We start from the raw sequence: 14,350 nt of genomic DNA, 5'->3' as shown, positions 1-14,350 counted from the left end.
AGGGGAAATTTAAATGGCCATTTCTCCAGGCAAATGGCCATATAAACTTTTCCTGCAACTTGCAAGCAGCAGGGCCCTTTAAACAGCCCAAACCCCAGCCCCCAGCACTTGCCCCCCAGCACCAGCCTCAGCCCCACACTTATCTTGCCCAGCTGCCCGGCGGGCCCGTGGCCTCCTCTCCCGAGGGGCAGGAAGGTCATTTTCTGCCACTTGTGGGCCCGCATGGCAGCAGAGAAGGCTGAAAACGGGCTTCCCGCCCCTCAAATGGCTGCCACGGTGGCCATTTGAGGAGCAGAGAGGCCCTTTTCAGCCTCTTCTGCCACTACGCGGGCCCACAAAACAGCAGAGGAGGCCGACAACTGCCTTCCTGCCCCTCAAATGGCCACTGAAGCGGAGATTCCCCCATGCCTGTCAGCCTCTTGCAAGGCAGGAAAGGGCCCTTTAAACTGTCAAAAGCCTTTTTCCCCTGCTGCTGCTAAGCGGCTGGAAAGGGGCATTTAAACCCCACAAACCACAAACCCCAGTTCGTGCCAATTTGTGGTTCCTGGTTCATGAAAACCCACAAACCTTATGGTTTGGCTTTTTTGTGGTTCGTGCCCATGTCTAGTTCTAAGCAGTGATTGAATTATGGAGAAAAACTAGGAAAGCTCTTAATAAAATCCATGAATCTCCACCCTTAGTTCCATCAGTGGTAACACCTGGTCTCTTCCCATTAGTCCTGATAAGCCATGCTTCCAGCTCTATTCTTGTCATAGATGTTGTTCATATATTCCTGAGATCATTGTAAACAAGGTTTATGAGAGCATTTACACTTCTGACACCAACAATCTCCTCCTCCTGCTTAACTTTGCTGAAATGAGAGAATTATGTTTTCACAAGCACTATATTGTTAACCACCTCCCCACAAAAAAAACCCTAAAGCAATAACCCCTCATTACCCTTTGTTTTCACCGTGCTTTTGATAGGTGGGATGGAGAAGGGGAAATATTCCAACTCCTAGTGCTGCTCTTGCTGAACAGAAACTCCCTCAGTGAATGAGTATCAGGGCACAAGGTTGATGACGCTGGATGTGAGTGGGTTATTTAGCTAGAAAATTTATTTATTTAAAAAAAATTATGCCACCTTTCCAGAAACCTGATGATGATGATCTACAGACTAAAATCCAGCATTAAAAACTCAGCCCAGTATAAAAAATGTAGACCATATAAACTGACTATCTTTGGCCAATGGAAACCCCCCCCCCCCGGTCTCTCTACTTTCTACACTGTGACAAAATAATATTTACAGGGGCCTCAACGTCCTTCTGCCCTGGAGCTGAAATTCCTGCCACTGGTTCTGAGGAGTTTTAGAAGTCAGGAAATTAGTAGTTGGCACAGAACCAATTTAGATTTGGTCAGACTTCAGAAATAATAAGCCACTGCTGGTTGTATATTTTAAAAAATCAATTTGTTTAAATCATTTTTAACCTGACTCACCCTTGAATGATCTTGGAATCCATAAGTGCATCAGCAACCTGCTCTGCTAGCATAAGTAAATGAGGAATGTCCTTAGATTTTTATCTAGAAAATACTCTTGCAGTTAGCGCCTAATGAGCAATACCTGACAATGAAAAGTATTGGCCATAAAATTGCACCATAAAATTGGTTTCTGTGAAGAAGAAGAAAAAGATCTGTATGAAGAAAAAAGAGTCAAGAATCTAATTTTTATATTTTTACCTTTCTTTGCAGAGATAAGGAATGGGAATTTGAAAGCTATTTTAGGACTGTTTTTCAGTTTGTCTCGCTATAAACAGCAGCAACACCAACAGCAACAGTACTACCAGTCTTTAGTTGAGCTACAGCAACACGTCTCTCATTCTCCCCCTCCCGCTGATATTGGCCAGCCCAAAATCCAGCAAGATATGCAGTCCAGGTAGGTCAGACTGTTTTCTTGGGTGAAGTAAATCCCTTTTTTCATAGATTTACAAGGCCTTCTGAAAGAACTACAGCAAGAAGAACTCACTGTCCAATCCATTACCTTGGAAGAAAGCCCGAGTTCCCACATAAAAGTGCATAGGATTGCAGCATTGGGTTATATATATACAGATTAACAATTATATTTAGTACCTTTAATGCTTGTACATACTCTAAGTCTTGCATTATTTATAGTGGACCATGCAGGCAGCCACCAATGATATGGAGTGGAATGCACAAGTTGCTACATAATAACCAGAATTCTTGCAACAGGGGTTCTAAATGTTATGACTGTGGGGTAGGAAACCCATAATGGGTAAACTGGTTCTCCCTTATGACTGACCTTGCCTGTAACAAAGTAAACTCTGACTCACCAAAGCTTATGCTGGCATAAATTAAGTTAAAGTGCCATTGGACTCATGTTAAATCACTCATAGTCAGTGTAGTCTTCTGAAGTTCAGCTTTGAATCATGAAGCACCCAGTGTGGCCTTTTCTCTGGCTCTTAATCAATCTGTTTTTGTCTAATGTACCTGTAACAGTTATCGGAAGAAGAAAGAGGTTTTCACTGATCTGAGATTTTTGGAAGAAAGACACTAGAAAATATGATAGATACTCTGAGTTGGGCACAGTAATAGAGCTTGTTCTTCCTCTTGCCCAGAATGCTTCTGTCCACCAGAAATATATGTTAAATTTGCACTGTAGGAAGTAGCACCCACCAGACCCCTGGGATATGACTTCATTGACTGTGATTTTCTTTGAGATAGTCAGTATTACTTTGTTCTAAAAAAAGTGCTGAATCCAGTAGTCCCTACCAAAGTACCTGCTTGCTTCTGTTTTTTTTAAAGCAGCCTTACTGAAAACCACATGTATAGATGTGGGTTTATGATAATTAAGATGTATAAATGGCAACAGAGAATATATTGGTATCTGAGCAGGCATTAAGGTTTTTAAAGAGTTCTCTGGACTCAGCTTGGATTCCCCGCAACTACACAGCAGCTACAGGAAATGGCTTTTAAAAAATAAAGGAGAAACCACTTAGGCTTGGAATTCCGCCGTACAGGGAAGAAGAGTTCCTGCCTTCCCTCCCCCAATCCATTTTCTCATGCTGAAATAATACTGGGATGAGTTATTTCCCTGAGGATTATTCTATGCCCATGGATACAAGTAGAGCAGCAAAAGTGGAGAAATAGCTATCCCAGCACTATTTTAGCATGGGAAAATGGCTTGGGAGGGCAGGAGCCCTTCCTCCTCATATGGTGGCATTTCAAGCCCACATAGGCCCTCCTTTATTTTTATCAAGTCCAAATAGGCTTTCCTTTATCTCCCCATAGCAACTGTTTGGCTGTGGAGAACCATAGTTGGGTCTGGGAAACCTGGATGCAACTCTTGAAAAAACCAGGTATCTAGTTTAGCTCTTAGCCTCTTGAAGTAGGTGTAGCTGATGTGTTGTTGCCAGTGCCAAGGGCTGAATAAGCAAATCTGGAGTTATTATCAGTAGGATTTGTAAGGAGAAGGGTATTGTTGTGTAGCCCTGGGGTAGGATCTGAACAGGTTAAGGTAGCGTAACATAGAAATAGACTCAAAATCAGTCTTCAGTGCTTATGGTCAAAGGTGAGATTTGTCCAAAGAGCCTGGAAATGGAGTATAAGGATGTGGTTGATGGGAAAGGGTAGGCAGACAATAGAAAGTCAAATGGAGTACATTCAGATATTTCCAAATAAAAAAGTGCATGAAATTCCCTGTTTAGTTTCAGATCACAAATACCTGATACAAAACTAAACAGGACTTTCAGGCACCATTTCAGTTCATAAGTATTCACATTCACACTACTAGAAAAGACAGGCTGATGGGCAAAAACAGCCTAGCAGATTATGAGGCAGAGATCGAAACACAACTAGATCAGATTGGAGAAGATCAGTGTAGTCATGTTTAAATATTTTCCCCCAGGGCTGCTCAGGAATGGTGTTCTGGCAGCTCTAGAATCTGCCCTCCTTCGGCCCTGTGGACTCTGCAGAGGAGGCTTAGCTGTTTTGAGTTCATTGTGCTTTCTTGAGTGAGAGAGAGAGTGCAAGCAGAGCTGCTGGGGCCGGTTCTGCAGAGGAGGTTAAGCTGTTTTGAGTTCATTCTGCTTTCTTTTCATTCCTCTTTGAGTGAGTGAGTGAGTGAGTGAGTGAGAGAGAGAGAGAGAGAGAGAGAGAGAGAGAGAGAGAGAGAGAGAGAGCTGCTGGGGCCAGCTCTCCAGAGGACGTTAAACTGCTTTTGAGTTCATTCTGCTTTCATTTCATTCAGGGGTTTCTGTGCGTGTGCTGCTTTGAGTTCCTTCTGCTTTCATTCAGGGGTTTCTGTGTATGTATGTGCTGCTTTGAGTTCATCATGTTTTATTTTCATTGGGGGAGTGGGTGGGTGGGGCTGTGTGTGTATGTGTGCTGCTTTGAGTTCATTTTGCTTCTTTTCATTCCTCTATGAGAGAAAGAGAGAGAGGAGAGAGAGAGAGAGAGTGAGCAAGCAGGGGCCCAGGCGGGCTCTGCAGAGCAGGTTTAGCTGCTTTCCTTCTGCTTTTTTTCATTCCTCTGTGAGTGTGTGTGTGTGTGTGAGAGAGAGAGAGAGAGAGAGCAGAGCTGCTGGGGCCGGCTCTGCAGAGGAGGCTAAGATGCTTTGAGTTAATTCTGCTTTCTTTTCATTCCTCTTTGAGTGAGTGAGAGTGAGAGAGTGAGAGAGTGCAAGCAGAGCTGCTTTGAGTTCATTCTGCTTTCATATCATTCAGGAGTTTCTGTGTATTTGTATGCTGCTTTGAGTTCATTTTGCTTTCTTTTCATGCGGGGTGGGAGCTGTGTGTGTGTGTGCTGCTTTGAGTTCATTCTGCTTTTCATAGATGTGTGGGGGCTGTGGGGGGCTGTGTGTACACTGCTTTGCATGCATGCTGCTTTCTTTTCATGGGGATGGGTGGGGCTGTGTGTGTGTGTGTGTGTGTTGCTTTAATTCTTTTGTTGACTGAAGTTGACATTGTTATGGTTCCCACAGCTTTTCAATGCAGATTGGTTCTGTGTTAGTTAAAATATCAGTTATGATTAGTCCAGTTTTATGCTAGGAATGAATAGCTGTGTCCAAGTCACAGAAGGCTTTCATCAATATATTCATCAGCATATAGGTATTCTTATGTCTTAATAGGTGTAACTCAAATGGTTCTCCCCACCCTCAGCTGATTAACATCACTGAAATTGCAGTGGATATATGGGTGTTAAGGAAGTTTTTATGAATATTGTTTGTCTGAGACATTGGAATATTTATGAACATTTCACAATGCCACAGCAGCTTAGCCATTGGTAAGGCAGAGTTGGCAGGCAACAAAAAAAGCCATTTTAAACTAAGTATAAATATAATGCAGCTAAAGCTGAGTATCTAATTTTGAATTGCTCCAGTAAAGCAAACCCCTCCATGAAAATTTGAAAATTCAATATTCATTAGATTAGGAATTTCAGACTCTGTGGAATTTTGAGAAAGAATTTTGTAATTTTTTTCTACGCTGGCAGAGAGAATCTGTTAGAATTTAGATTTGTGAGATGGGTTTTGGATTTTTAGAGGCAACCTCCTACTTGCATATTTTAAATGATGATTCCAAAGAAATGAAATGTTTGGGAAAGGGAATGGAAGATTTCACTTTTTGTAGAGGATACAGAAAGGAAAAAAAACCTGTTTCTCATAATAGTGTAATTTTCCTAGCTTACTAACATTTATCTTGTCATAATGCATTGTGCTGGGTTCCGGGAAGTGGCATCACGTCTGAGAGTGACATCACTTCCAGGAGTGACGTCTCTTCCAGAAGTGACATCATCATGCATTTCCGGGAGTGTGCACACATGTGATAATAGAGAGTTCCACCACCTCTTTTCCCAGAAAAAAAGCCCTGTTTCTCCCTTACTCTTTAACCAAGAAGATATGACTGAGGCACCATTAAAAGACACCAATGTGTAAATTGGTAAATTCACTAAAGCTCAGGCAACTCAAACAATTGCAGCATAAAGGATTATTGGGAAACTATACATGAAAAAAACACATTTCAGTTTTTTGTATAAATATCAAAACAGTATGGGTGAAAGGATGCAAAAGAAAGCAAAAGCTACTTAACACTGTTCAAGCTATCTACAGTGAGGGGCTGAGGCAAAGCTAACATTATTTATCTAAATTATTCAGGCACAATTCTATTTACCTGAATGATGCTAGAAGTAACACAGCACTCAGCAGATCAGACTTTTATATTCATATACAAATAATACATTTTGTAATATATATTATTTGAACCTAATTCATGGTCGTAATAAAGCAATACACTGTTACTATACATTTTAGTTGCATATCATGGGGTAGGGTTGTATAAATTATATCCTTCACTTTATTTTAGTGCTTTTAAAGAGTGGGGTGTTAAATAAAGAGGTTTTCTCAGTGGTTCCTTTTTGTGTTGAATGTTAGCTATTGAATTTCAGTCCCAAACGGAATTGTTAGCAATTTTATTGCATTGTTTCCTAATGAACCTGAAAATCCCAAAATGCATGAATATATCCTTCATTTCAAAATGTATTAAAATATGAATATGTGATAGAAAAATACACATCAATCTGAATGATATTTTAATATAGCATTATTTGTTTATGTAAACAACAATAGCATAGTATTTGAACAACAATGTCTGAGAGATAAGGCAATTCATCATAGCTCATACTGCCAAAATATGGAAGCTCTAGAGTGAAGATTTCAGATTTAATATTCTGAAAACCTTTCCCATCCCATATTATGGGTAAATATATTATGAAAATGTAAACATATTAAGGTATATATCATTGTATTTTAACACCACCAATCCATTCAATATAAAATAATTTTAATATCGGGGCAAATGCAAATCGCATGCATCTAAAAACAATTATTATAAATACTGTGATAGACAGGATTCTCTTTTAGGGATATATTCCACACATTGGGAAAATATTTAGCCAATAAGGTTTAGGAGCTACTTATCACTAAGGTAGTTACATAGAGAAGCACTTTTGCTGTAGTAAGAGATCAACAACAAAATCCTTTTCTGAAATCACATTAGTGCATGCATTTCATCTGTACAGTAACAGCAAGAACTGAAAGATGGATGGATGACCTGATGCTGGAGGAATCTTGAAAAGGGCTGGGTCATAGACCAAACACTAGGCCCAGGAACTGAGGAAGAGAGGAATCTCTAGGATTCATTTAGTCTTGTTTTCATTATGGCCAAGTTGAAGGAGTTATATATGTACCAATTGCATTGTTCCTTGATCTTATTAATGTTTTAGGTCATACTTTGTGCTTGAATGAATAAAAGTGCAACTCATACTAACATTTACATTTCAGCAATTCAAATGATTACATTTTAAGTGAAATAAAAATGTGGAGTTTGTTTTTCTTATGGACCAAACAATAAATACATTTGCTCATGTGAGTTTGAATGTATTTCTGAGGCAAGTAGAGAGAGACTAAGGAGTTTGATCTAATGATTGTGACTAAAAGGGTATGTGGTAAGTAGACACGGGCATAAAATACGACACAAATTTAGTCACAAAATGGGCAATTTCATGTGTTGCGAAACAGCGTTTTGTGGGGCCAAGGTTATCATGAAATTATCACGAAATTCACAACTTTTGGCCTGTTTTATTAGCTTCATGAATGATTCGTAATTGCAGACAGGCTGGCACCGATTCATTGATTCCCTAGGCAACAGTGGGCCCACACCTTTGTTGCCATTGGAAACTCCAATCATAGCCCACTTACCCTTGATAGACAGCTCTCCTAGCCATCTGGAGAGCCTCCATTATGCCCTATACAGCCTGGGGTGGGTGGGTGGGGTGTCAATCACCTAGGTAACCAAGGAGGTGGGCCTTCTGTAGCCATGGGCACACCAGTCTCACCCCTCCAAACCCTGTTAAGGAGGTCTGTCAGCCAACTACATATCTCCTGTTCTGATCTGTGTCTGTGTTTTGCTGGGATTGTGTTTTTGGCTGATGCTGCTTTAAGGAGACTGAAAGAAGCCTCTTATTTGCAGCTCTTGGCCTTGCTGTGGAAAGGTCTTTGGGTGTGGGTAACTTTTTTCCTCCACCCCACCCCACCCCTCACTCTGTCTTCCCAGCCCAGCTCCACCACAGCTGGTCCTTTGTCCTCCTCTGATCCAGCAACTCCCTGTCCCCATTTCAGTCATACACTCTGGCAGCACTTCCCTTCCCACCTTTCCCAATCAACGTATTGCAAACTAGGAGGGTGGGTGGAGGAGAGCCTGCTGAAGTCTCCCTGCGAGTTTGGCATCTCTGGGTATGAAGGGGGCCATTGAAATGCCCCGGTTTCTGATGAATCAGGAAACTAACTAATCATTTCAGCAAACGGGTCAATTTCATGAAGTTTTGTGATTCACAATTCGTGGATCGTGGTGAAACACGAAACTCTCGTTTTGGGCTTTTTCTATTTCGTGCCCATGTCTAGTGGTAAGAAGATTGTTGACATTTGTCTTAATATGTTGGGGGTGTAAAAGGAAGATATTGAGCCATTTCTTGACCTCCAAGAAAACAGAATGAACAAAAATTTAATGCAGTATTTTAGTTACTTAGTATATAAAGGCATGTAAATTGTAAAAGCATCAATCAGGGTAATTGCCGTCTGCTTGGTTCCTATAAGTCATAGAAAAGTTGACAAACCAACTCTTTATTGGGAACAATGCCAGTTGTGTTTGTTCAAAGGCTAAGGTCAGGAAAAAAGACTACTTTCTCTGACACACAAAGGAAAGTTTGATAAAACAGACACTCAGAATCATGACTGACTCACAGTTCCTCCATATAATGTGATAATTAGAGCCTCATTTATGTCCAGATGCATACAGTTAATGAATATCATCATCACAGAGATTTATGATTTGGCAGTTTACACATTACACTTATTTCTCTCTCTCTCTCTCTCTCTCTCTCTCTCTCTCTCTCTCTCTCTCTCTCATCTCCTTTATTTATAGTCTGCCTTTCTTACTGAAACTCAATTCGAATTACACAATGTAAGTCAAATGCAACCAACAGGATGAGACATCTAATAATCAATATAATAGTATTAGGATTATAAATGTGAACGAAGGCAAAAGTATTAGACATAATATATCTAACAATGTTGTTTGTGGAATTGCACAAGTAGAAAACAATAATGTAAGAGAAGGATCAGGAGCCGCTGTGGTGTAGTGGTTACAGACTAGGATCTGGGTGACCTAGGTTCAGTTCCCCACTCTGCCATGGAAACTCACTGGGTGACCTTGGGCCAGTCACAAATGCCCACCCCAACCTACCTCACCAGGTTTGTTGTGAGGAAAAAATGGGAGGAGAGGAGAATGATGTAAGCTGCTTTTTTGGTCCCTATTGGGAAGGAAAGTGGGGTCTAAAGTAAGTAAAGTAAATAAAAATTTAAAAAAATATAATAATATATATAGCAACAGATAACATACCATATACAAAACAAGGCAGTAAGAACAAGATACAACAATCAACTGATAATATATACCATATACAATGGTATAGTCCATGGTCCTGTATGCTTTATAAAGTGCCTTCCTGAACCATTCTGTTATAATACAGCCTATTGCCTTTAAAAAAATGTCCTTATGAACAATTCTTATATAGTTTGCAGACTGACATGTGTGGAAGCCTGCCTGACTTCTTCAGGTGGGCCATTCCACAAGGTGGAGGGTGTGACAGTGAATGTACATGTGTGAGCTGTTGTTGATCTTATCCTTCCATGAAAGGCTGTGGTGACTGATGAGTAGCCAATGGACTGAGTGCCAAATGGGTGCAATATACATCTTCCTTCTAGCTCCTGATAGAAACCAAGCTGTAATATTCTGTACCAATTGTAGTTTTCTACAAGGGCAAGTCCCCATGTAGAGCACATTACAATAGTCTTGTCTCTATGGCACTGTAACATGGATCTAAGTGATCAAACTGGCCAAGTTAAGGCAAGAAACCATTATCCAGGCTAAATGAAGTTGGAAGAAATATTTTTTTTCAGCTGTATTAACTTGCTTGTTCAGCAATAATACTGTATAATGCCTAAAATGAGTCAGCCAGGGTCAACTAAACCCCATTGAATGTGGGATGTATAATGTTCCTCAAGACCTCAGGCTTCCCATCCGGAATCACCTCTATCTTATCAGGATTCATTTTCAATTTTTTACTCTGAACAGTGCAATCAAAGTCAAAAGAGTTTATTGTCTATAGCCATAGGCCGTCACAATTCACCAAACATTGACTAATAAACGATTAAGTCCCTTATCACAGTTTATATAGGTTACTAAAAATTAATAAAAACAATATAGTATGCCAAACTATCCCAGGGGTCCTGAAACAGTGTCATTCAGTACCACCTTAGATCTTATCTTTTTGGCTGCGAGTGCAAACTGAGAGACTCTATAGGACACATGATTATCAGTGTCAGATAACAAAAACACAATCTTCTCGATTTCAGAGTATGTGTTTGTCACTGATAGGATTCTAGCCAAAAATTTAGCTCTGGGTACACTTACACTATATAGTGGACAATAAAGTAGGTAGTGGGAAAGGTTCTCCACTGTAGGTAATCCACAAATGCAGGTGCGATGTTCCATAGGGGTGTGAGAATAACGCCCTGCCAAAAGAGCTGTCTGCATCATCTGGAAGCGCAGAACAGTGAAAGACACTCTGAGGTTGTAATGAGAAATACTGGCTAGGTAGGGAGATCTTGAGTGGTTAAATTTGATTAGTTTATACCAAGGAGCTACCTTAGATTTTGATATTGATAGCCAATCCATCACTGCATCTGACTTATAGATCCACTCCTTAAGTAGGAGGTTGTTGGTTGAGACCCCTAACAGGTCGTCTGGGATGGTAAAACATTGGCAAATGGTGGATAGAAAGCCAGGGCGTGTGGGGTCTTTGGACAGTAAGTAATTTACTGATTGGCAACTTAAGGAGTCAGAACTGGAAAATTTGATCCTTTTCCAGTATTTTAAAACTGCAAGGTGTACCCGCGCTCTAAGGGAGGGGAGTCCTGTTTCGGCCCTCATCAGGGCAGCAGGAGCGCCTAATCTTGTTGGCCTCTGAACAGTGCAATCGTAAACTGACACTGGGTACATCTAGGCACATCTTTCAACCTGCTAACCAGTCTAGAGTAGTTTTGCTTTTTACTAGCTACCTTGCACATTGTTCTGTCCCTTTACAGAATTTGGAATTGGCACATACACACTTCACTTCATGTCCTTTGTTCTTAGAGGTTAGAAACACAAAGAGATGCATATGTGGTTGGGAAAACCATAGAAAACTTTGGGATTTTTGAGAGTTCTCTGAAAGCTCAGAATGGCCTGTTCAGACTTGTCCATTTATATGCTTTTGTCTTCCTCTCTCCCAAACTTAAAGAATGAAAGAGAAAAAGAGGGTCGGGCGGGGGTGGGGGGAATATGAAAACCAGCAGCAGGGGAAAGTGGTGATAGAAATGTATGAATATGACCTATTCATTTCTATTTGTCACCATTATTGAGAGCTTTTTCACTTTGTCCATTTTTGTTGTCCATGGTCCCGATTTATTTAAATCTTTTGTAGGTTTTTCCATCGTTTTATACTACTTCAGTACAATTTATACCTTATATTCCATTTATACCTTATATTCCATTTATAGGCAATTCATGTAAAAACTGCGTACAGAAAAAGGCTGATGTGAGAAAATAAAATGGAGAAAAACTAAAAATTCAACAGAATTTTTTGCAGAAATGAAAGTAGTAAAGCCGCTGGGAGGGATGATGAATGCTGAGCCTTAGAATGATTTTTGTTGTCTGCTGTGACATGCTTACAAAGCACTTTGTAGATAAGTTATGTTAGCTTGCAAGTTAGATATATAGGATAGGAGAAGGATGTTTTGTTCAAACCTTCTTGTCATTTTTCTTCACCTCTTTTTCAAGAGTTTTTGTTTAGCTTAATTGTGTTGAGAAGGTGTTTGGAGTAGAATGACCTTACCTGTCCAATTGTGTACTCATTCCTTGCCCATCAGATGTAATAACACCTAGCTGCAAGAGTGCAACCAGTAGGTTCTGGAAGGCTATGAATTCCTTGATAGGAAAGGGAGTCATCCTGATAGCGGTGAAGGAGGCTGTTGTGAGATCTCTCCTAAAGAAGCTCTAGAACCTAACATTGTTTTCAACTATCAGCCAGTTACTATATATCTCTTTTTCAGGAAATGTCTGGTAGCACTTTTAAGACTAACCAACTTTATTGAGGCATAAGCTTTTGAGAACCACAATTGTCTTTGTCAGATACATCTGACGAAGATAACTGTGGTTCTTGAAAGCTTATGCCTCAATAAAGTTGGTTAGTCTTAAAGGTTCTACTGGATTTTTTACTATTTTGCAACTACTCAAATTCCATTGTTGCCTTGAGTAAGTTCTCTGGAAAGACAGCATAAAATTTTTCTAAATAAATTGGCCATGCTGGTAGACAACCTCCTTCACTGGGGAGACAAATGGCCCTGTTGTTTTTCCCATCAAAAGATTTCAGTATCATCAGTCACACTACCTTTCTGGATTCTTTTTCTGGATTGGTTATCTGAAGTAGTGATCCTAGTGATTTTGATTCTGCCTGCCCAGTATATTCCAGAAAGTGCTTCTAGGGGCTATTGCTCTGAACCATAGCAGAAGTCTGTTTTACCTTGTGTACCATTTTAAATCCACATGAGAGAAGGGATTTTTTTAGAAAGATCAGGAAAGGATTTGAGGTGGAGGGTCATCAACATGCAGATGAAAGCTCTATTTTTCCTTTTGGAGATACTCAATCCATATCTCAAGTAGAGATGGGCACGAATGGCAATACAAACTAAAAAAAGCCACAAACAGCCCAATCAGCTGTTCATGAACAAGCTGTTCATGAGGCCCCATTCTAAACCAACTCTAAACGAACAGGTGGTCGTTGCAAGGTGGTCGTTCATTTCTGTTTGTCAAGCCAGACAGTCTGGCACCTGCAATCAATTCCCTTGGCAACTGGAGGCAGGGACGGCATGAACTTTGTCTGAACTCATGCTGTTACCCTGGAAACCCCAATCTAAGCCCAATTTAGATTGATAGGCAGGTCTTCCTTTCAAGTGTGGAGCTCCAAATTTGTTACAAGGAAGCAAAGAGCAGGGGGGAGGGGGGGCTTCCAGCTCTGGTTTTGCAGACAGTGGAGAGGGAGAGATATTTGTTGTTGGCATTTTGAGAGAGAGACAGGGAGAGTGCATTGGAGCTTGAATTTTCTTTGTGTGTTGTGGGATAGGGATCTACTTCTTCAAGTTCCAGGGCTGCTGCCAGGCTCTGGGCCAAGCTATTATTTATTGTTGGTATATTTCCTGCTGCCTACTCAGGTAGGGTTTCTGGGAGTGGTGTGGTAGGGATCTTGATGGCTGGAGGAGGGCCTGCTGGCCCCCACGAACAACAAACATGTTCATGAACAGGTCATGTTTGTCAATGTTAGTTGTTCATTCGTGGATGGCAATGAACAATGAACACCATGTTAATTTTTTTTCCTGTTCGTGCCCATGTCTAATCTCAAGTCAGTACTAGACTGTATAGAGATTAACATATTGAAACTAAATTCTTTCAAGGCAGGAGGACCATTGGTAGGTGACTTGCCAGACAATGGAGGATGTACCCAATTGATCTTTACCAGGGTTGCACTCTTTGCAGAAGATTAGATTTGCAGCTTATAGGTGTTTAAGATATGAATACATAAGTGTTCAACTTCGATTGGTACACTATCTGCAGCTCCTCTTGAAATCAATGGCCTTGCAACAGTAATATTGAAAGTAGATTATTGTTATATGTTATGTGGACCTGTCTTTGAAAGGGATTTGAAGACTTCAGCTGGTCTATAGTGCTTGTCCGGGGTCTGAGGGTCAGCCCCCGGATTTACTGGGAGGAGGGGATGGGGGGCAGCCGGGAGATAGCTATCCAGCCACCCCAACAGTCACCCAGGCGCCACACAGGCTGACAACAGAGGGGGGGAAAGAAGCACCCAAGCCACAGAGGGTCAAAAGGGGCAGGTGGAAGCCAGCTAGCCCCACCCTCCAGTGGCAGGCTAAGAGCCCAGGCAGGGGGCGTGGGGACAGCCAGGAGGGGACCAGACCAAATGGAGAGGGCACAGGAGATAGGGACAGCCAACCATCAGCCAGCCAGACAGCAAACTTACCAGCAGGGGAAGAAAGGCAGCAGAAGCAGCACAGGGCCATGCCTCAACCTGCAAGCAGGGTGGAAGGGAATAGCAAGGGCCAGGTGAGGCTGGGAGCAAGGCAGCCTCAGGAGAACTGCCTGAGGCAATCAGCCAAGGGAGCCTGACAGCCAGCAAAGGAGGCACCAGTG

The 14,350-nt window shown here is 41.3% G+C and overlaps 1 protein-coding gene across 2 annotated transcripts in view; it reads left to right on the top strand.

Moving 5' to 3' along the window:
- The window catches only part of NAV3 (neuron navigator 3), a 363,931-nt gene that overhangs the window by 101,222 nt on the left and 248,359 nt on the right, over nucleotides 1-14,350 (top strand). For both annotated transcript variants that reach the window (XM_054988337.1, XM_054988336.1), the window contains exon 5: nucleotides 1,728-1,911. In XM_054988337.1, the coding sequence (XP_054844312.1) occupies nucleotides 1,728-1,911 (184 nt within the window). The remainder of the gene's footprint in view (nucleotides 1-1,727; nucleotides 1,912-14,350) is intronic.

Source organism: Eublepharis macularius, chromosome 9 (assembly GCF_028583425.1).
Source record: "Eublepharis macularius isolate TG4126 chromosome 9, MPM_Emac_v1.0, whole genome shotgun sequence".
Classification (NCBI taxonomy): domain Eukaryota; kingdom Metazoa; phylum Chordata; class Lepidosauria; order Squamata; family Eublepharidae; genus Eublepharis; species Eublepharis macularius.
The sequence above is the reverse complement of the archived record's forward strand: the minus strand, read 5'-3'. Positions and strand labels throughout refer to the sequence as shown.